Here is a 22,685-nt window from a genome sequence, read left to right as displayed (position 1 = left end):
CAGGAATACTTAAACATTTCCTTATACAAAATATTTCACCAAATTGATGCTGTAGCCAGTGTTTGCATGATTTTTTTTTTCTTCTACATTTTTTCCTTGGTGGCTGAGATTCCTCCTGTAGATTTGTGGAAACAGGAAGATGTAGAGCAAAGAAGAGGAAGAGAAAGACTGCACAGACTACCTTACAGAATTCTGGGAAAAATTGTAAAAAAAAAAACTCCAAAGTGTACAAATGTATTTCAGTGTCTTGTATAATACTGTCAATTGAAAACAAAAGTTCTTAAGTTGAATTTACTTCTTTAAATTTTTCACAAAAATGTTAGCAAGGACACAGCCTATCTTTCTGCTCATGCATTATGACCACAAATGTGTAGGCCAAGGTAGCAGAATAATCTCTTTAATGTCAAATACAGAAATGACAGATTTGGAAATACAAAGACTGTACAATGGGAGGTTATGAGGACCCTGTTGTCTGCCATGCCATCTTGTGTAAATGTGGAAAGAGCTATCTGCACAGGTGCCAAAGAAGCTAGCTTTGCTAAATGTTGCTGACAAGGCAGTGGGAATAGAAGATAGTTTTCGATAAGGGGTGTCAAACTTGTGGCCCGTGGGCTGGATGTGTCATGTTGGCGGCACCCCCGCTGGTTTAGAGAAGGGGAAAAGTCCGGGTACATCATGTGATGACGTGAGTTTGATACCCCTGCTTTAGATCCTTATAGGATTTTGAAACATGTTAGAACAATTAAACAAGCTGGGGATTTACCTTATATTTCCAAGATTTCTAGCAATGTAAATAATTTAGAAGTAACTTATTCCACAGTGCTATCAAAGATAAAATCATAACACAATGGAGAGGAGGGGAGTTAAACTGGAACGCATGAAAGATACTGTACTTGTTTTAATTTCCACTGCCTTAACACACATTCTATCAAGCCATTTCCAAATAGCATGAACTCTTGATTGGTAAATATTAACTTCTAAGGGACTTTACTTGTATCCAGAGAGCTTCAGGAACAAACAATTGGTAAGCTTAGCTAAAAATGACAGTATGGTTCATTGCAAAAATATTAATATAGATATTTGATATATGTTAGCATTTGATATATATGTTAACATATATAAGGTAATACAGGGATCGGAAGCAATGTGGCCTTTTGATTTCAGACTAATGTTAATTGAAGAAACTTCAAGCTTTGACAACTTGAATAGCATAATTTGAAAATATGTATTTTGCTACAAATAGAACTGAATTGTGAAAAACATTGGGCATAATGTACATTAGAAAAAAATATCTGCAAAGAATTGAACAAGATGGTGCCAATGCCTTTAAATTGTAGGGACGGGCTTCAATAGCTCACAACATCCCTCTAGAAATACAGTGCTGAATTACTTCAAGTAAAAATAATTAGGCTTAAAATAATTAAATTCCCATGGTAGAATTAATATAATTGTATGGTGGAGCTTAAACTCAGCTGTATTTGTAATTATAATTGATATATGAAATGTAACAAAATAATTTCAATAAGATTGATTAGAATCTATCAAAATATTGCTACTTATGCCAATATGAAATCTAACTACATTTCCTCCATCTACCGTTAAGAGGCTTTTGCTCATATTTCAATATACTTTCTGAGGATTGGTTTACTGCCTGAAGCATCATCGCCTCAAGAACAGCAAGGTGCTGGTGATTCTTCTTTGCTTCCTGAGCTTTTGGACAACTCCTGTTAGAGGTGGACCGTTTTCGTAGGCAGATTCTCTGAAAGCTTCTGCATGGCTTTGTGACTGAATTCCATACCGACATAATCAAGGTGAAGACCTGCCTTTGCCTTCTCGCTGGCGTTTACTCTGTTAGGCTTGGGAAGTGTTCCTTCCTTTTCTCTTACAACTGCTTCAGAATATTCTGTGAAAACTCTCCCAGTTGCTGGACTTGGAGGAAATGCCTCCAAATCATCTGTTATCACATAAAGCTTATCGGCTTCGTTCAGTGGTGCAGAAGGAAGCAATGGTTGTAAACTGGGTTTCAGGAGAGCCTGTATATACAATGAAGTGGAAAAGAAAATAACTTGTCACCATTCAAGCAACATATTAAGTCACAAACCAGCCAACCTTACCAGTCCATTTGGGTAATTATATCCTGTGCAGGCTCAGAGCATTGGGTTAATTGAACATAAGAGTTAAATTAACCTCGAGTAAGTATTGTGCATTACTTTCTTATGGCAATATCAGAGTTAAAGTTATTAATTCCTAAAGTGAAATTAATAAGAGACAAATTGAAAAAATCACTTTTACTGTGATTAATTAATCATGGTAATGACACTGCAAGGTGTCCAACCTAATAACCTCCAGTTGTGGTGGACTGGAGGGCACAACATTCCTAGCCAACATACCCATTAGCTATGTTGACCTACTTAGGAACTGACAGCTATTCCTTTGTCCAGTTTAATCTTTTTTATAAGAAACCTTTCACTGCTATAGTACTAACTCAACAGAGCTTTCTTAAAAATAGCAAAATAATTTTCCACATTGAACTGCTCAGAATTATTCTAGACCCATAAAAGATGAGAGTGCAGACAGCAAAAACCCAACAAATACAACAGTGGAATACAACTGTTGTTTCAAATACAACAGTGGAAAGACAATACATAAACAATTATGCTATACTATTTAATAATGGAACATAAGTCCACAGTATTAAAATGATGCTAAAATGCTTAAAAGAATCATACCACTGGAAAAGTTTTTTCTGCAACTTGCATAGCACTGCTATCTCTCGGATTTGGGACAGGTGGCCAGCATGATTTTCTTGATCTGAAAGTCCAAATTTTGTTGAAACATGAAAATTATGTTTAGTTCTTAAAAACCTAATCCTGCAAGTTTCACAATGAATTCAGTGTTAACAGGAGCTACAACTGACCACCTGGCAGAAATGACCTTTTGGCCAAAGCATTTAGAATGGGCTTATCTGAGAAAAACCAACCAGCAGGTGCAATTTACATGCTGTAAATACCAATTTGGTGCAGTTTGTAAAAGTAACTCCTAGCTAAAATTGCATGAAATACACTATTTAAGCACATAGGGTGTTTTTCCCCCTGCATAATCCATAACACGCTCACAGCAAAAGTTGTGGGAGCTAAGAACTGTCAGGATTGTGAGATTTATGTATTAGTATATTTATTCCCAAACATTCATTTTTAAATTATTGTTTGATTCTTTCTTTTTTACACAGCATTTTCTTACTGGCAAATGACATCCTACTCAATTGCTCATAATGGTTTTCCTATTTGCCCTGTTCTAGCCAATGTGTCCTGATCATCAAACCCTTGACAATTATTTTCTGTTTTATTAAAACATTTATAATTCAAGGGGTTAAAATAGTTTTACATTTTATTGGTCTACATTCTCTTTTAAGCTGCAAGTAGTAAACTATCATTTCTGGTTATGGAAACTCTGAATTCCATGGTTTCTGACAAACAAGATTCTAATCTGCTAGTAAAGAACTTGATGTAGCTTTGTAAGCTTTCTTGTGGGAACACAATAATCGCCTTTGCCCTTATTTTTGCTAGCCCTCTGGGTGCAAAAAGAACTCCTGAAATGTGTTGAGGTGACAGAAGCTTAAATGTGCTGGATCAAAAGGCCCCCATTGTCCTAGCAGGGCAGGCCCCTACTAAGGAAAAAGTATGCTTGCACTTATCCTTACTGCTTTTCTCATCATTCTGAATGGGAAATTGCAAAGCAAATGCAGAAGTGGAAGAAGAAAAGGGGGAAAAATGATTTTACATGATTTTAGAACCAGTTCATTTGCAATGGATTCTCTCTGCCCTTTTCCTCCCCATTGTATTGCACTTTCTTCTGTATACACCCCTCTGGGTGCTTATTCCCAGATGCCAGTTAACAGAGGGGTAGAATTAAGATGACGAGAAGTGATACTACCGATTTATAATGCCACACCTGGAATGCAGAAAGGAGCAACAAAGATAAATGGGGGGGGGGGGAGGGGGCTGAAAGCTAAAACATATGAAGAATGTTTGCCTGAATTGGATATGTGTAGTTTAGTGAAAAGAAGAATTAGGGGTGACATGATAATAATGTTCCAATATTTGAAGGGCTGCCTGCCAAAAAGAAGAGAGGGTCAAGCTATTCTCCAAAGCACCTGAAGGCAAAACAAGAAGCAATAGATAGAAACTGAACAAAGAGAGAAACAACCTAAAACTAAGGAAAAACTTCCTGAGAGTAAGAACAATCAACCAGTGGAACTGCTTGCCTTCAGAAGTTGTTGGTGTTCCAACACTAGAGACTTTTAAGAAGGGATTGGGCAACCATTTGTTGAAAATAATATAGGGTTTCCTGCTTGGGGATTGGGGTTGGTCTAGAAGAACTCCAAGGTCCCTTCCAATTCTGTTAATAATGTTACTTTAATTCTTAACTTTTGTAGAGCTGGACAACAAGGTAATGATGAGTCCATGGAGGACTGAGCAGAACCTTATTTTTCTTTTGTTCATGATTTAAAAAGTTTTGTACCACTTTTGACTTCCATGGCTTTTGTTTGCTAATTAACACAATTTGAATAAAAATATGCAAAGCAATTAAAATATTTCTGGATCATGAAAATATAATTACCGTTTCAGAACTGAGGAACAAATTGTGATAGTAATAGCTGGAATTATTATGAGGCCAAGACATAGGCCAACCACCATTCCTTCAAATTCTCTTTGATCTAAGAAGAAATAAGCAACAGAAAAAGTTGAGAAAAATCACTTTAGGGAATTAACCTTTCTGGTAAAAAATGTTCCACTGAAATGTTCTCTACTAAGGACCTAACATATGGAGTTACTTATGGCCCAGTAACTGGTTAGGAGGTAATGATATGCCCATTGTTGGCACAGAAAAGGTTGGCCATCTCTGCTAGGTCAATGTGGATTATAACATGATCCTGTGGAAATTCTTAATTTGACTAGATACACAGCCGGGTAACACTAATGTGGAACAGTAGAAAACACATGAAAAATAATAAGTAAATGCATAATAATAAAACATCAAAATACCATATTTCAGTGTAGTAAAATCTTGCGGCTGGCTTTGAGCTCCTTCTCCTTTTCTAGTGATGCCAGAGATGTGGACTGTATAATGGGTATTTGCCTTAAGATCAGCCAAGCGGTACTGTCTCGTTGAAGAATTGAGAGTAACAGCTGTAATGGAAGGGAAGGACTAAGATGTTACTAATAATAGTTGCTGCGCTTACCCCAGGAGGGGAATAATTCATTACCATGTGTATTTGGGTGATAGATAAATATCTCCTAAGCTAGTGCTTCTCAATCTTGACAACTTTAAGATGGGTGGACTTCAATTCCCAGAATTCATTCAATGCTATTCTAAGCTCTCAGTGATGCTTTCCTCAAATGATAAATGGAGAATTCTTCTCTTAACATTTGACCAGTCATTGACTTTGTCTCTTCTCTTAATATATTTTACCTGTTAGCATGGCACCTTTCTACATGTAGTGTAGAAGCTATTGTATTTTGTCTCCACTTAAACAAAGAATCAAATGATCTTGAACAATTCCAACTTTGCTTAGCAATACAAGTGATCCTTGTTTAATGATGAATGATGGCAATTACAACCAAACCTCATAAACGGTGGTTGCAGTGTCCCCACAGTCGTGTAATTAAGATTTGCGACATTCGAAGTTGACTTCTCACAAGTAAAATGAATGGGGAAGCTGCCAGGAAGTTAGAAGTTGTGATCATTAGAGGTTGTCACTTAACTACCTGTGCAATCTTTGCTTAACTATGACAATCAGAACTGCCAGAAGTATTGTCACTAAGCAGCACGGTGGTCATAAGGTTTTTTTTTGACAAGATTGTAGCACTTTACAGATTTTACCAATTAGCATAATTAAACCAGGACTATCTGTTACATGATATGAGCAGTCGATATATAGAATAGAAAATAATCAGGAGTGTGCTGCTGAGGGTTCACAGGTGTTCCGGAGATCCTCTCTGCACAGTTTGGAGAATCCCCAAATCCCATTCCTTGCTGGCCCCGCCTACTGCTCCCCTCCCAGGAGTCCCCATGTGGCCCGTTTTGGATGCAGGTAAGTTCAGGGCGTGCACGGAGGCTCAGGGAGGGTGAAAAATGGACCCCCTGGAAGTTTGGGAAGGCTGAAAACGGGTCTGTTTCTGGCTTCCAGAGAGCCCCCGGAGCTGGGGGGAGGCCATTTTCACCCTCCCAGAGGCCCGAAGAAAGTCTCCGGAGCCTGGGAGGGCAAAAATGCCCCCCTGCCATGGTGTAGGAGGCCGACTAGGCCACGCCCACCATGGCCTCGCCCATCCAGCAACTGGGCAGAGAACCCATTGCTAACATTTTTGAAGCCCACCCCTGAAAAGAATTCTTCATTGGCCATGTGGATTCTCTTTAAAGAGGAGCATCAACAGAACTTCACTGTGCTTTATGTACTATACCTGTCAGGGCTTCAACAAATCTACCCCCATTTAAATCATAAATCTCTAGCCGCATCTCTCAGAGTTTAAAAAAAATGTTTTATTAGGAATGGGCATGTTGGTGTTAGCTGGGTGCAGCCTACACTAAAATAGCTCATTCATTTTCCCCTTGACCCTGGTCTTCCCCCATCTCCTGGATGTATATTCTTCAATGGGACACATCCATAGCCAAGAGTATCATGCTCTCCAGTAATATTCTTGTGCGCCAACAGCTTTGGGCTGCCAAGGCAATTATCTAACTAAGGCATTTGAGGAATGCACTGCTTTCCCCCACTCCCTTTCTGATGGCAAACGACTAAAGGAGAGAGAGAGAGAGAGAAAGAGAGAGAGAGAGAGGGAGGGAGGGAGGGAGAGGGAGAGGGAGAGGGAGAATGAGAGAGAGAGAAAGAAAATGAGAATATATATATTTGACCATTATTTCTTAGCTGACTACAAGACACTGTCAAGGTCTCTTTCTTTTTAAATTCCAGTTTAGGTATATTTGTTACCTTCCCTTCTTTCTCCCTTTTATTACCCTGTCCAAGCTGCTTTTCTTTTCTCTTTCTGTCTTTCCTCTCTCTGAGTTCTTTTAATTTCGCAACTGGTTTTCTTTATAAAAGAAAAAGATGAAGGAGAGTTAAAGCTCTTCTGCATTTAGAACTACGATGTCTCACTTTCTGAAAAGACTTCAGATCCCTTCTTTGACATTTAAAGGAGAATATCTTGCAGTATATGGATTCTAAGTATCTTTTTTTCCCCAGCGTTTGAAGTTAAAAGCATTTTTTCACTTAAATATTTTATTGGAGTGGAGTAAAAGATTCATATTATTTCAGAATAGTAAAGCATTTGCAGCATGTGGGTCATTATGAACATTGCTGCTTCCAAAATCAAAATGCATAGATGTGATTCATTCCTGCTGACTTTCCTTTTTTCTCTCTCTTTAACTTTAAAAATTAGGAGCCTGATGTTGTATGAGTTAAAGAAAATCTATTTCTTGTCACGCAAGCTTGTTCCCTTTTACATGTTTTCAACTGAAATTGTTATCTGCCTGTTATCACATCTGTGTGTGTGTGTGTGTTGTACATATGTTATATATATATATATATATATATATATATATATATATATATATATATATGTATATGTATATGTATATGTATATGTATATGTATATGTATATGTATATGTATATGTATATGTATATGTATATGTATATGTATATGTATATGATGTATATGTATATGTATATGTATATGTATATGTATATGTATATGTATATGTCTAGGTGTGTTCGGTCTTTTCCCGTGTAAGATTAAGAGTATCTTGGCACGTTTCGGCGGTCCCACTCACCATCCTCAGGCTGATGCTTGCCGTGCCAGTGCAAGCACTGCTTGCACTGGCACAAAGCCAAAAGCACCAGCCTGAGGATGGCGAGTGGGACCTCGCCAAACGCTCACCAAGATACTTTTAATCTTACACAGGAAAAGACCCAAACACACCTAGACCTACATACCTGTATCCGTGAAAATCTACGAGAATATATATATATATATATATATATATATATATATATATATATATATATATATATATTCTTAAGTTTTCATGGGTACTTACATATATGGTATTCAGCTTTGTTCGGGTATTTTCCCACGTTATTATAGTTGTGCTTTTAAAGTTGTAGCAACGTTTTGGCAGAATCACATCTGCCATCATCAGGCTTCTGTATTGTGTTCGTCAGATGTAACACACACACACATCTCTCTCTCTCTCTCTCTCTCACACACACACACACACACACATCACATATATCTGAATAGAAAACTCATTTGATAGAAATGGCTCTGCCCTCAAAAAACGGTTCGGTTATCTCTTGTTTGCAATCTAGCTAAAAAAGAAAGTTTATCAGGTTTACCAGAAGTGAACATTGCAACATTGACTCATTAGTTATATTTTTGTGAGTGGTCTTTCCTGTCCCTTACTTCTTAGAAGATCTAATGCAAAAGGTAAAGTAAAACCTGAAAGTAAAGCTTTGTAACAACACTCAATATACTTTTTTTTTCATGTGGGGACATCTGATTTGTTTCTGGAACATGATCTGAAGTTCTACTTTTTCCTCATTCCTTCCCAACCCACCACATTTAAAATTTCCTTTACATAGATATATAACATTATATACATTACATACATTCATACATTTATTATTATATAAAATAATAAATAAAATTATTTTCTACTTTGAGGACCTTTGAGGACCTTCAGACATTAATTCAATTATTGCATTCCAACACAGCTGGGATATCAGCTTGAGAAAAGCTGAAAGAATATACCTTTAGGTCATCGGGTCCTTATACAATTTTTGTATTTTATTGTGAGAGAATTTACAGGATATAGACAATATTTACAAATGATGCCCAATGTATTCACCAGTGCATCCAGCTCCTTGACACATCCCCAAAAACTTCTTGCAAGTTCCAGTGCCTTGTGCTGATCCTACTTTCCATAAATGAACATTGGATTCTCAGTTTAACTTTTGCTTCTGATCTGACAGGAGCAAATGGCCTTAGGCAAGAGGTCTACATTACAGGATTATCCTCAACAGAAATAGGCCACAAGCACTTTGAAGGCTCTGAAGCAGTGGTGGCATTCAGCCGGTTCACATCAGTTCGGGTGAACTGGTAGCAAGGATTTGGCATGGGTCGCTGAACTGGTAGTAACTTCTGGCTGCCCACACCCCCAACCCGGTTGGCCGGTTGCCACTTGCTCGCTTGCCACACCCACCCAATGGCCGATGCTCACTCACCCCGTCTTCCCAATGTTCGCCCGCCATCACTCCTTAAGGTATTTCTTTTTTTTTTAACCTCCTGACAATCAGTGGGATTCCCTTTGCTTCTTTCTGCTTCACCCAGGAGGCTTCCCTGAGGCCCAGGAAGGCAAAAAATGGAGGGAGGGGGCACAGCACCCCCTCCATTTTTTGCCTTTCTAGGCCCCAGGGAAGCTTCCTGGGAGCAAAAACACCCCCCCAGAGGCTCCTCTGAGGCCAGGAAACCCCCAAAATGGAGCATGGAGGGGTGCTGGGTGCTGGGTCCTATGCTCTGTTTTTTTTTCCTTCCTGAGCCCCAGGGGAACCTTCTGGAAGCAAAAATGCACCCCCCCCCAAAGGCTCGCCTGAGGTCAGGAAGGCCCCAAAAAATGGGGTGAGGGGTGGTGCTGCAAAAAAGCCATGCCCACCCAATCACATGGCCATGCCCACTTGGCCACACCCACAGAACCGGTAATACATTTTTTTGAATCCCACCACTGCTCTGAAGTCTTATAAAATGCTGAGGTTATGGAGCAATTTATGTATCACCTGCCTTTTGGGATTTAGTTAACCCTCTTCTTCCTTCTTAATTTTAAAAAAATCATTTAGGTGAAGGAAAACTTCAATAATGCTAAACACAAGGCATAATTTCCTCAATATTTTCCATTTTGAATAGCACTTTTGTTACAGAGTGGATATATAATAAATCTTTTGATTAATTATGTCAATGATGTATGGCAATGAAGTAAATTACCCCAAGAGATGCTGTTTGTGACTTCTGTGTAGTGAATTCTATATCCCAAAAGGAAACCCAAGCAATCTTTTGTAGGTATCTCAGTCCATTTCACAACAGCTGAATGTTTCGCCATAACTGGAATTGTTACATGAGCTGGACCTATCCTGGGAACTTAAAAAGAACATCCAAATCAATTTTCCATTTTCCAAAATTATTTTGATCAATTCTATACATTCTTGTGCTGTTAGATTTTGCAAAGTAAGAAAGAAAAATTCTTGGTTATAGCTCCTATCTACCACATCAGTATACTCCAGGAATCCTGAATTTATTCTTAAATCAATTGCACTGCAACCCTCACCATCAAGAGTCAGCACACATTGGAAATAATGGAATTGTGGTCTGGCACTTCTGAAGCCTATTGAGTCACAGAAATGAATTTCAATTACTCATAATAGAATAAACATTGACATATTCCTTATAGACAGCCATATCAATTGGACTAGACTCTATATTGTTTGTGTGTGTGAATCAATCTGATAGTTCAATCTATCATTAATTCACAGAAGACAGTCATAAAATTAACATCTATTGATCTTCACAACTGTAAGAAAAATATTTATTTGCCCTTCTCTCCCACCTTCTGAATTTCATAAACTGCTTAAGATATTGTTTTCTCATGCCCTGAGCTAGAATGTGGATGATGGCAAACCCTTTGGTTGATTATTGTCTGCTTGACTTTTGGGGTTTTGATTTCTGGTTACCTGGTCCCCCCCACCCCGATCTATTTTGTTTTCTTTATTTTTTAGCTGTAAGGCACCCAATGTTATTATGGAATTGTCATCCCTGAAATTGGAAAGTTAAATAAAAATAAAGAAATAAAAATACGAAAGGTCTAACTTTAGCATTTCAGTATCTCAATATTGGTGATGTAAAAAAATTCCATCATCAAATTCTCATCAGCATAGGGCAATGATAGCAAATTAGAAACACAAGTCTATCGTAAAAGTACCCACACTGATCAAGTGCTCCATTACCAAAGTAATAACCCAACCTCCTACAAGAGTAGCTGTGCAAGAACGCTATTTAGACAGGCACAAACACATTGGAGCAACCCTGAACATCAGAAAAAGGAAACAGATAATCTGCACAGCATCTTTCAACAAAATGGATACTCATGCAACTTCATTAAAAAATGCCTGACCACTCAACCCAATATAGCACAAGCGGTGAAAACCAAAATATCCAGCAATGCCAGTAGAAAAAACAGGAGTCAGCTACAACATATAATGTAAGCACTGTAACAGCCATTACATAGGACAAACTGGGAGAAGATTGGCAGACTGTATTAATGAACACCAACAAGCAGCCAGAAGACATGACGAAAACTCCATAGCACATGGACAGATTTAACCATAATTTCAATTGGGAAACTGTGACTATCCTAGACCAAGCAAAGTCCCAAAATGCTAGACAATTCCTGGAATCCTGGCACTGAAACAAATCAACCATCACATAGAGATAAACAACATCTATATATCATTGAAAAGAAACAATCATAAAGCCAAAAAGGAAAAAAAGACCAAAATTATTCCTCACCACAATCAATATCCAGATAAACAAAGATTTAACACCAAGATTAGTCCTAGATCAAGAATCAAGAAGTGAACAATACCACAATCAAGGAACTATTAACTCAGACAAACAAACAGTAAACAATAGCCTAATGAAGCAACCACCAAGATCACTCCCATAAATACTGACACGGCAATCTAGTATATAAAATGAGAACAAAGCCCACTAGCTTTTAGCACTGATGATGTTATCTAGTTTGGTAATAACCACCTGCAAGAAAACCATCAAGCTCAGAAAGCAATAAAGATCTTATAACATTATCAAAGCTATACATTTTTGGGGGAACAAATTTGAGTTTTCTATTCTCACTGACTTCTATATGACATAAATGTTAATGTTAAAAAGGTGTCTTAACTTTTGGTATTCTTCAATCAAACATTTGTAAAAGTCATGTCTGAAGAAAGCTGAAAACTATATACAGACAAGTTTAAAATTGGGAAATATATATTAAAAAAAAAGCTCCACATCCAGGGAAATATAGATGTCAAAGAAAATAAATCTGCATTGGAGCTTAGAGTAATCCAAAGAATAAAATTTGAAAATGCAGAAGGAGGATTATAGAAGGTGTGCAAAGGAACTGCTGTCTTCCTGAATCTGCTGACAGAAGCAATTCTGCTAGGAGGAACTGCTGCACTAGATTTCATTCCCTATTTGCATTGCAGTATTTCATGGCAGAAACTGGAAAGCAGATAGAATTTATGTGTATGCTGATGTTCTAGATTAGTGCAGAGAAAGAATTAATGTGCTTGATAAAGCAGCCAAGGGAACCTCCCCCTCTCCCTAGTCATTCAATTTCTGCTATTTATTACAATTATTTTCTATTTTAGTATTTATTTATATTCTTTTATCACACTGACTTATAATATAAATGCATACAACAGCATTAAAGAATGAAGAAAATCGCAAGACACAGCAATAGAAATTAAAAATGGAAAAAGGAAAAGGAACACTTGGAAACTATATTATAAATATCTTAAGCCATGCTCCTCTTATATAATCAAACACCCCAAACCATAACACTATAATTAGAAGATTGGAATAGAATTCACTAAAAGTGACAAACAGTAAACAAAGCAAGAAAGTGCTGTAAAAATACCTCCTTCCACCGCATAGAAGTTGGCCACCGCCAATGTCTGTTCATCTTTTATTAAGTCCTTGCTTTGACAGTCCAATGCATGCAGCATTACTTTATATAACTGATAAGGTTGGAGGTGATCTAGGTAACAGAAATGTCATCACTTGGAAATACACAATTAAGAAAAAAATATGATTTAAGAAAAAAGAACTGGTTATCAGTGAAAAACAGATGAGACACAATAAAGTGGATAAACAAATCTGCTAATCTGCATCAGAAGTAAAGACAGTAAAAGTGATAATGTATTAATTCAAATAATAGAAATAGCTTGAAGGAGCTACTAAGAAGTAGCTTTGCTGCACCAAAGGAACTGGGTTCAATTGGGCTAAAGCAGAAAACAATTGACAAAAAGAAAGACTGGCAACCCAATACAGAGATTGTGTAGGAGCAGTTGCTGAAATGCTGAGTTTGTTGCTAGGATCGGATTAGTTATATCAAGAGACTTGAAGGACTTTGTGGATGTAATTTCAGGGGGCTTTTCTACGATCATGGAAGATGGGCATAGCATCAAGGAATTGGAGGGCAAAGATTGTTCCTATCTTCAAAAAAAAGGGGGGGGGAAGGCCCTGGATAATTAAGGAGTAAACTAATTTGATTGATACTATGCAAAATTCTGGAACATATTAATAAGCAGTCTGTGAATATTTTAATAATAATGCCTTGCCTGGCAGAAGACTGTACTGATTTAAGAATAAATGTTGCCAAATCTGTCTGACCTTCTTTTTTGAGAATAACCACTTTAGTTAACCAGAGGATTGTAATGGACATAGAGTGCTTGAATTCAACAAAGAATCTCACAAAGTCTCATGAAATTCCATGAGAGAAAGTGATTTTATCATGTTTACAGGATTTTATTCCTTTTGTTTCTCATTAAAAATCTCTCAGTTCTCCTTTTGGATATCATGCCTTTGGCATCATTGCTATGGCTAAAAATAATGCAGTTTTCTTAATATATTCACTTAGCATTATTCCAAAGTCTCGCTGTGCAAGTCTCACTGAAAGAGAAAGTGCACAGAAGTTCCACAAGGGGGAATCATGATATCTTGCTTCTGTACTCAACTTCTGCTGTATTTGAAATATTCTGCTTTAAATTTGCATTTGCTGTTAAACAATTAAGATTATGCTAACTGCCCTGTTTTCTTGTTAGTTGACAAAATTTACAGTCCAATAAATACTTCAGTCCAGTAAAGCAAAGACCAGGCTTTTTAGATTACAATAGACATTTGATATCAATTGGCTTAACTATATCTAATTCTATGTTAGATTGTGGTTGAAATCTACATTTATACCAGAACGCAGAGCAATTCTAACATTCAGTGATTTTTTGATGCAGTTGGACATATTTCCATTTCAGTCATTATTGTTGCTCTTTTTGCATGCATATATAAAACTGTGCAAGCCCAAACTCATTTTTAATTTGGTTTCTTAACATATTATAAAGTTGACATTACCAAGTATTACATTTGTTTCATTTTGACAGAAACATTTAGATTTCGTGTCTTCTATTCCAGTGCCCCAATCAATAGCAAGGCAATCAGGGTTATCTTTTAGATTCCAGGTTATAATGGTATAATTTTGCTGATTTGAAATAATGAGATGACCAGGTAAATCTGTAAGAATAAGTAGAAATGTTAAGAGAATATTCTTCAAAGAAAACTCACTGTTAACCTCTCACATGGGAAAAATCTATATTTTTTTTCTGCAGAATAAGCTGAAAAGAGGGATACAAATGGAATAAAATACATAATATTCCATTTTATGGTTTGAGCATCAATGCTACAGTCTCTAAACTCTAAGCACATTGAATTCTATGTTCTATTATTCCATGAATCCCAGAGATAATAAAACAGAAAAACCTGAGGCAATACAGCATTTTTAAAACATGATTTTCCATAGTTTGTTATCTGAAACTTAAAATACAAATGGAAAGTTTTTCATGATGTTTTCTTAAGAAGCTATTTTACCTGAATATGTTGATATGAAATCTGGAACCCTGTATATCACTGAAGACGACTTTCCATGTTCATTATAGGCAGTGATTTTAATATGGTAAGCTGCCATTGAGACATTTAGACGCAGCCAAGTTTTCTTTATGTTGAGAGATGTTATTCCATGGAAGGAGTCAAGTATTCTCTTAATATGTACGAAATATCCAATGGTATGCTTGCTTTCGTCAGTCTAGGGCAGATAAATACCAGCACTGAACAATTAAGCACAATAGTAATATCATACATAGTTAAATTTGTAAATAATGCAAAAGTAATCCAAATAAATTATGTAATTTAGTTTTCATTGACAAATATAATTAACCATGACTTCATTAGATGTTTTTCAATGTCAATTTTTATTGGCTATATTATCTGACTGCCGTATAATTCAGTATTTCTATGCCTTTATAGAATAAGACTTAATTAACCAGTTTCTTGGATAGGAAACAAATGATGTGAATGTGGGCTTCCTCTCATCTTTTAGCCTTAAACCTTCTAAAACAGGGGTGTCAAATTTGATTTCCTTGAGGGTCACATCCGGGTTCTGTTTAATCTGGGGTGGGGTGGGGTGGAGTGGGCATCGACAGCTTGATGTCATTCATGTTGGGGGTACCTATGGTGGCCTGAGTGCCCTGCCAGCGAAAATGGGCTCCCGAACTCTGTTTTTGGCCACAACTGCCTCCTGCAACCCTCTGCCAGTGAAAACGGGGCCTGGGAAGGTGCACGTGGCCCTCCTTAGCTTTATTTTTGCTGGCAGAGGCACCGCGGGCCAGTTCTTCACTGTTTCTAGGGCGGCCCTTGGACAAGATCTAAGCACTGCATGGGCCAGATCCAGCCCCAGGGCCTTGAATTTGACAGCCCTGTTCTAAAACATAGTTTTCTAATTCAGATGTCAGGTGAGCTATGATTATGCAAACCAAGAATGATTGATCTAAGGTCATAATTTCTTGAACAAAGAGAAAACATTCATGTGTGTTTTCTTAAGCTATTTGGGGTGAGAGGACAAGTCAAAGGTAATAAACAATTATGAAAATGACAATATACCTCCCATGTAAGAAAGACACTTCTTTTCCCTGGTGAGATCTCTTTAGTTATATTTTCCAAAATTGTAGGATTTTTGGTAAGCTCTGTGAAAGGACAATAGTATGTCAAGTCTCATTTCAGAACTGTATGCACACTCTTTCATAAAGTAAGAAGTAAAACTTTGAAATTTATCAATACAAGTAATGCTGTCTCATCAATTACCCAACATGACACTCACTGTATGGGATACCAATTTCTTCTGTCCAAAGGCAAACAGAACATGAGTTATTCTTGGGTATGCATCTGAGGCGAACCATGTAGGATGATGCTGGGTTTACATCCGGGATAGTAACATTAAAAGCTTTCATCTCCATGGAGACCTGCAAAGAATTTGAGATAAGAGCATCTTCGTCACAAACATATTGTTTTCTTGGAAATGGTTTGCCATTAGCTTCTTCATACAGCCTTCTCTGCAAGGATGCTACTCTGTAAGGATGCATTGTTTTGTCTTTATCCTATTTCTTTTAAACATTTTAATACAGAATGCTTTTATTATTATAACTTCACATTATTGAGTTTTGTGTCTTAACTAGGTGCATTTTAAAATTACAAACATTGTTTCAAGGTTCTCTCAGCAGAGGAAGCAATATAGAAACAGAGAAAAAATAAACAAATTAAATTCCCCCCAAATGATCCCATTAAATTCAATGGACTTATTCTTAGGTAAACAAATATAAAACTTTGTCCTTATAGCATAATCTGGTGCAATTTAGTAATAAGGTACTCTGTTATATGGGCTAATAATTGTTTATAGAAGTGTCCATTTAGGCTGTAGTCCTTAGTCAGCATCCCAAGGCCTTAGAACAGGAAGTCAGATACAAGCATCCCCTTTGCTATGGATACAAAAATCTCACTCAGCGTATTGCTCTGTTGTCAAATTATTGATGCTGTTGTTAGCAGCAAAAGTTGGCAGATCTGATTCAGAATGAGAGAAAATAGCTCTTTACTTAGGTATCCCTAATCAGATATCAAACAGCCTCCTTTGAAATATGAGGTGTAGAAACTCTTTTAACAAGCTAGAGAAAGAAGCAAAGAACTGTAGAATTAAAATTCAGTGAACTGGCTTTCGCCGAAACTCCCATAAAAAGAACACATGGAGGATATCTAGATATTTTTTGACAATGAGAACATTTTCTTCTGTCTCATATCTACTGAAAATACACACCGGTATCCAGGATGAGGTTCTTTGCATTAAGTCCTTGTATTGCAATTCATACTGTAATATATTTTGTGGTGACTCCCATGTTATTATTAGCTTATTGAATAATTGTTGTGTGTTTACGTTGACTGGTGAAGGGCATTTTTCTAGAATATAAGAAATGCAAAAATCATTGATTTGTACAAGCTCCAAAACACCTTCTCTAGTCAAAGGAAATATTCTAAAAGGTGGGTAGTAAGGTATTATTAAGCAGGTAGGAATATCCAACTCTCTTTGATCTTAAAAAAAAACTAAAGAAGGCTGAAAGCACTTAGTGACTTTGATGGGAGACCACCAGAAAGTGTAGGCTAGGTTGAGAAGTTAACCCTCCCTCCCCAACATTCTAGAAGAAGTCAGCAAAAAACCACTTCCATATTGTTCTCAAGAAAACTACATAGATGTATCTACGAAATCACCAGGATAAAGGATCATTAAAAGAAGGCTTCCTTTTTAATTATGAAGATCAGGGGTGCCAAACTTGTGGCATCACATTGTTGTCATGTGATGTGTTGCGACTCTTTCCCTGTGGGCGTGGCCAATGTGTGATACATCTGGCCTGTGGGCAGCGAGTTTGACACCCCTGATGAAGATGATGGAGGAAAGAGGCCTTCCCAGTGATAGAAGCAAGTTCATTATGATGCCTTGCAGCATATAATTTCAAATTGGCATTAAAACATTTAGTACATATAAGAGATAAATAAGTATTCATTCATCGACATCAACTATTTTTTTCAAGTAATAGTTATATATATGTGTGTGTGTGTGTGTGTGTGTGTGTGTGTTCGTAGATTTTCACGGGTACAGGTATGCAGGTCTTGGCGTGTTCTTTTCCCGTTTAAGATTGAGGGTATCTTGGTGATGTTTCAATGAGGTCCCACTCGCCATCTTCAGGCTGGTGCTTTCGGCTTCGTGCTTGTGCGAGCAAAGTGTGATCTGAGCTTCCGTCTCTCTATAAATACTGGTGGGGAGGTTGGTTGTGTTGTCATTTCTTGATTGGTTGATGGAGTTGATGTTTGCAGATTGGCTGGCTTTTTCATAAGAACATGTGTGGCTGAGGTATTGGCTGTGTGTCTATCAGCCTCCTGTGTTGTAACGACCTGGGTAATGGGCTGTGTGATGACCTTCTGAGTTCTATTGTTTTGACATCCTGGGTCTTGTGCTGTAATCTCCTGGGTTGTAATGACTTGGGTCATGGGCTGTGTGATGACCTTCTGAGTTCTATTGTTGTGACATCCTGGGTCTTGTGCTGTAATCTCCTGGGTCGTTGGTTGTGTTGTAACATCCTGAGGCTACACCACAAAACCTCATATATTGCTGTTATTTGATATATTTTTATTCTCCTTTTCCAAATAGACTAAAAGGTGGCATGATGGGTATTTCCTCCTCTAATTTGAAGGAGGCTGAGGTGAACAATTGCTCTGGAGATTAGGACACCAACTCAATTTCCATAGCTGATGGCAGACATGAATTTGGTCCTTTGCAATTATAGTTCAGATCTTTAACTTCTACCCCTCACTGGCTTATCACATTATGATGCAATCATATTCTTTCCAGCCAAATGGCATTTTAGTGCCTGGTTAAATATATAACTAGGAAATGACTATTTCAATGATAATTAAAGATTTAAAAATGAGTAAACAGTGAGTAAACGTGCCTAACCTATTTCTCTAGGCATGATTGAAATGTTCTTTGTTGTCACACAGCTTTCATGTGAATAATTAGCTGTTATCCATATAGTCACATGTAAACCTGTATGCATGTATGCCCGGGTTCTATTGATAGGAGATGAAACATTTTCTAACTTCTCACAACAGTTGTGATTCCTGTAGGTAAAGAGAAAACAAGATGAAAACAGATTGGCCATTACTGCACATGTTACACCTTCTCCATGTAGATAGTTTCAGCAACTTTTCCCTCTCCCTAAATCCCATTTTGGTGGCATGTTGCCTAGATATTGAAGTTTCAACTTAGTAGTATTTTGGACTTCAAACATCAGGAGTCCTTGAAGTTTATTTCATTTGTTCATAGAATTGCTTTATGATTTTACATTTTTTTGGTTTATGTAGAATTGCAACTTAAGAGTTGCTTCATTTATTTATTAAATTTATATGTTGCCTATCTTACTATCTGGGCAGCTTACAATATAATAAAATAATATAAACAGATTAAAATCAACAAGAATTCGATGAAAACTATGAACCAAGAGCATGAGTGATATGGAGATGAAACCTTCTCTGTCACTCCACTAACCTTCTCCAGCACCCCCATCAGGGCCTTAGATTATACTCTAAGAATTTCTGGACAGAAGCTTTCTTAACTTTATTTTTTACCAACCAATCTAAAATCCTTTGCCCTCTGGAATGCAGCCCTACCTTTCTGGGAATCCAGGCTACATTCCACCACAAATTACTTGAAATGACATTGGTATCCTTTGTGCCTAATCTTGTCACTTCACCATATAGGAGAAGCAGTAATGGAGAGAGTTGTCTGCAGGGCTTTAAATGGAAATTAGATAGATTTGTCTGTCTTAGCAAGAAGCACAGGAAAATCTATTTTATGTAATAAGCCAGAAGGACAAACTCTCTGATGAAAAATTGTATTAAAACCCTTCAGCTGTGGCAAAGAACTGAATAAACAACTGAGTGTGGTAGCTAAATAAGGAAAGGCTGAAGACTGACTAATTGTTTTAAGGTCCGATATGATTCTGCATGATCCAAATCAGATCTTCCCTAGGGACTTTGACAAGGGAGAGAGAAACCATTTGCTTTGTTTTGATCTACTCTGTCAGTTTACCCACTTTTAAAAGTATTTCCTTTTTAAAAAATTGGTTTTGTTGTAATTTCATTTTGGGTGGTTATTCTAAACCCCACAGAGTCATTGAGAGTTGGGCAACATACAAATTTGATAAATCGATAAATAATAAAGTCATGCAACTATGATTATCCACATCTTGTAGAATATCAACTCAACTTGTCTTTTCTAATGGCCAATTACTTCAAGAAACAACACACAACAAATTAACTGAAAGATTTATTGAGCACTATTTAAATATTCAGAAATACTTCATTTGCGATTTCCTATACCAGTTCTTTAAGGAGGGTCTGAAATGAAAAATGAACAAGGAATAGTTAAAAATAACAAAGTACTTAGTTTGGAGAACAGAAGATCATATGGAGAGATGATACTTCAAATATCCAAAGGACTCTAATGTAAGAAGATGTGAGCCAAACAATAAGGTTTTAATTCTGCCATTTTTGATCTAGACAATCAGATCTCTGCTTCATCTCTAAAGTGTAGTATTTCCTTTCTCCCATTCATGCTTTTATCCGCATTAATTCAGTGACTCTAGAAGACTATACATCAGGGGAATGAGTTTCTTTCTCTACCATTTCTCTCGCTGAGCAGAAATAAATTCTGAAAGGGGAAGAAAGTGCTTCTTGTTTTCTCTTTCTTCTTGACTTCAGATCCATAATTTATCATTACCAAGAGTAATTTAACAGTTAACAGTTAGGCAGTAAAAAAATAATGAAATAATCCTTAACCTGAGAAAGAACCAAATTCATATATGTAGCATATTTCTACATTAAGTTCTTACAGGATTTCATCGACAAAAATCAGAATTTTAAACTGTGAACTTCATTCTCTTTCCCTGTATAATTAGAACTATCTGTCTATGCCATCTTCAGTGAGTGACTTGCCAAGGCTGGCATACTGAACATTTATATGAATTACTTAGATAGATTGTGTACATTTGGGGATATGTTAGTCCTTTGATGTAGTCCAGACAAGAAGCACAATGATGAATACTATACTAGCTTTATCTTTATTTTAAGGTTATATTTCTTATTCATTAAATTTTGTGCTGCCTATGTCGGGCTTCAAAGAGTCAACCAGTTTATCTCCTGAAGTGAATCCCAACACGTTATATTGATTGGGGAATGAAAGTCCGATCCTGCCATTTACAATATATCAACTTGATCGGAAAACGTCTCTCACTTTTGAAGATCTCATCCCCGTTCGAATTATCTCGTATCAGCACGAACATGCGACAAGGATGGGGTGGGAGAAGGTTTATCACTCCAACTCCTCTCATTACCCGAAACAAAACACAAACAATCATTGGGGAAGTTACGGCACAACCTAGGAATTGAAACGACATTCTGTTTGGTAATTAGTTGTGTAGAACCATTGTATACATTGCCATTAATGAAGGACTTACTAGCCACACTAGCCAAAGGACATATATTCACGAAACTAGACTTAAGAGAAGCCTATTATAGAGTAAGAATTCGAGAAGGGGATGAATGGAAAACCATGTTTAATTGCCCTCTTGGTAGTTACTACTATAACGTTATGCCATTTGGATTGCAAGGAGCTCCAGCAGTATTCATGCAATTGATAAATGAAGTGTTACATGAACATTTGTATAAAGGTGTTTTAGTTTATTTGGGTGATATTTTAATTTATTCTAATTCTAAGCAAGAACATATTAAATTAGTCAGACAGGTGCTTAAAAATTATTGGATGCCCAACTTTATGTAAAATTATCGAAATGTGAATTTCACACTAAACAATTAGATTATTTGGGGTATCGTATTTCAGAATGAGGAGTGGAAATGGACCCCAAAAAAGTGGAAGCGGTATTAAAATGGCAAGCTCCAAAAACCAGGAAACAACTGCAAAGTTTCTTGGGATTTGCAAACTTTTACAGACAATTTATTCCATGTTTTGCTGATGTTGCTATACCACTAACAGATTTATTATGAACTAAATCCATTGGTATTGAAAATCCAAAACCAAGTGCTATGCTAAAGTGGACTGACCAATGTCAAACAGCGTTTGATAACCTAAAAAATCTGTTCGCAAAAGAGCCAGTATTGAAACACCCAGATACAACGCTACCATGTATCATTCAAACGGATGCCAGTGATGAAGCGGTAGGAGCTGTTTTATTGCAAAGAAATAAAGAAGGTAATTTACAACCATGTGCGTAAACATCTAGGAAATTTAGTCCAACTGAACGAAATTGGGCGATTTGGGAGAAGGAAGCCTTTGCGGTCCACTGGTCATTACTGAACTGGAGACATTTACTAGAAGGAAGTTCACAACCATTTGAGGTGTGGACCGATCATAAAAATTTAGAAGCACTCCAAAATCCATGAAGGTTGTCGCCAAAGCAAGTTCGCTGGGCAATCTTTTTTGAAAGGTTTAACTTCACGCTAAAATACATCCCATCAGGGAAAAAATTTATGGCGGATGCTTTGTCAAGGCTTCCTCAGTATAATAATGTACGAGATAATACAATCCAACCATTGATACCAACTACTAATAGAATAGAATATTTATGATCCACAATACTTATAACCGACTTACCTACAATATTAGCAGAAGATGAATGGTTAATAAGTAATAAAAATCAAATAGAAATGAAAGATGGGATCGCTTGGTGGGGAACTAAAATATGTACTGAACACATTAAGATCAATAGTATTAAAAAATGTCATGATGTTAAACAGGCAGGACATTATGGGTTCCTAAAAATGTTACATTTAGCAAAATGACAGTTTTGGTGGCCAGGCATGAGATCACATATAGAGAATTATGTGAAATCCTGTCCTGTATGTATAATAA

The 22,685-nt window shown here is 36.9% G+C and overlaps 1 protein-coding gene across 1 annotated transcript in view; it reads right to left on the bottom strand.

The window, feature by feature from the left end:
• Nucleotides 1–389: 389 nt before the first annotated feature.
• Nucleotides 390–22,685, bottom strand: part of LOC113413868 (interleukin-6 receptor subunit beta-like) — a 35,326-nt gene continuing 13,030 nt past the window's right edge. The window contains exons 5-16 of the mRNA XM_087954233.1: nt 18,714–18,877; nt 17,022–17,161; nt 16,035–16,176; nt 15,818–15,900; nt 14,750–14,963; nt 14,237–14,395; nt 12,747–12,866; nt 10,037–10,189; nt 5,046–5,189; nt 4,621–4,717; nt 2,730–2,811; nt 390–2,033 (exon numbers count right to left, since the gene is read on the bottom strand). Of these exons, the coding sequence (XP_087810359.1) occupies nt 1,728–2,033; nt 2,730–2,811; nt 4,621–4,717; nt 5,046–5,189; nt 10,037–10,189; nt 12,747–12,866; nt 14,237–14,395; nt 14,750–14,963; nt 15,818–15,900; nt 16,035–16,176; nt 17,022–17,161; nt 18,714–18,877 (1,804 nt within the window). The 3' untranslated portion in view covers nt 390–1,727. The remainder of the gene's footprint in view (nt 2,034–2,729; nt 2,812–4,620; nt 4,718–5,045; nt 5,190–10,036; nt 10,190–12,746; nt 12,867–14,236; nt 14,396–14,749; nt 14,964–15,817; nt 15,901–16,034; nt 16,177–17,021; nt 17,162–18,713; nt 18,878–22,685) is intronic.

This window comes from Notechis scutatus, chromosome 2, assembly GCF_049901735.1.
Source record: "Notechis scutatus isolate UNSWTSFEM ecotype Mainland chromosome 2, rNotScu1.2, whole genome shotgun sequence".
NCBI classification, from domain to species: domain Eukaryota; kingdom Metazoa; phylum Chordata; class Lepidosauria; order Squamata; family Elapidae; genus Notechis; species Notechis scutatus.
The sequence above is the reverse complement of the archived record's forward strand: the minus strand, read 5'-3'. Positions and strand labels throughout refer to the sequence as shown.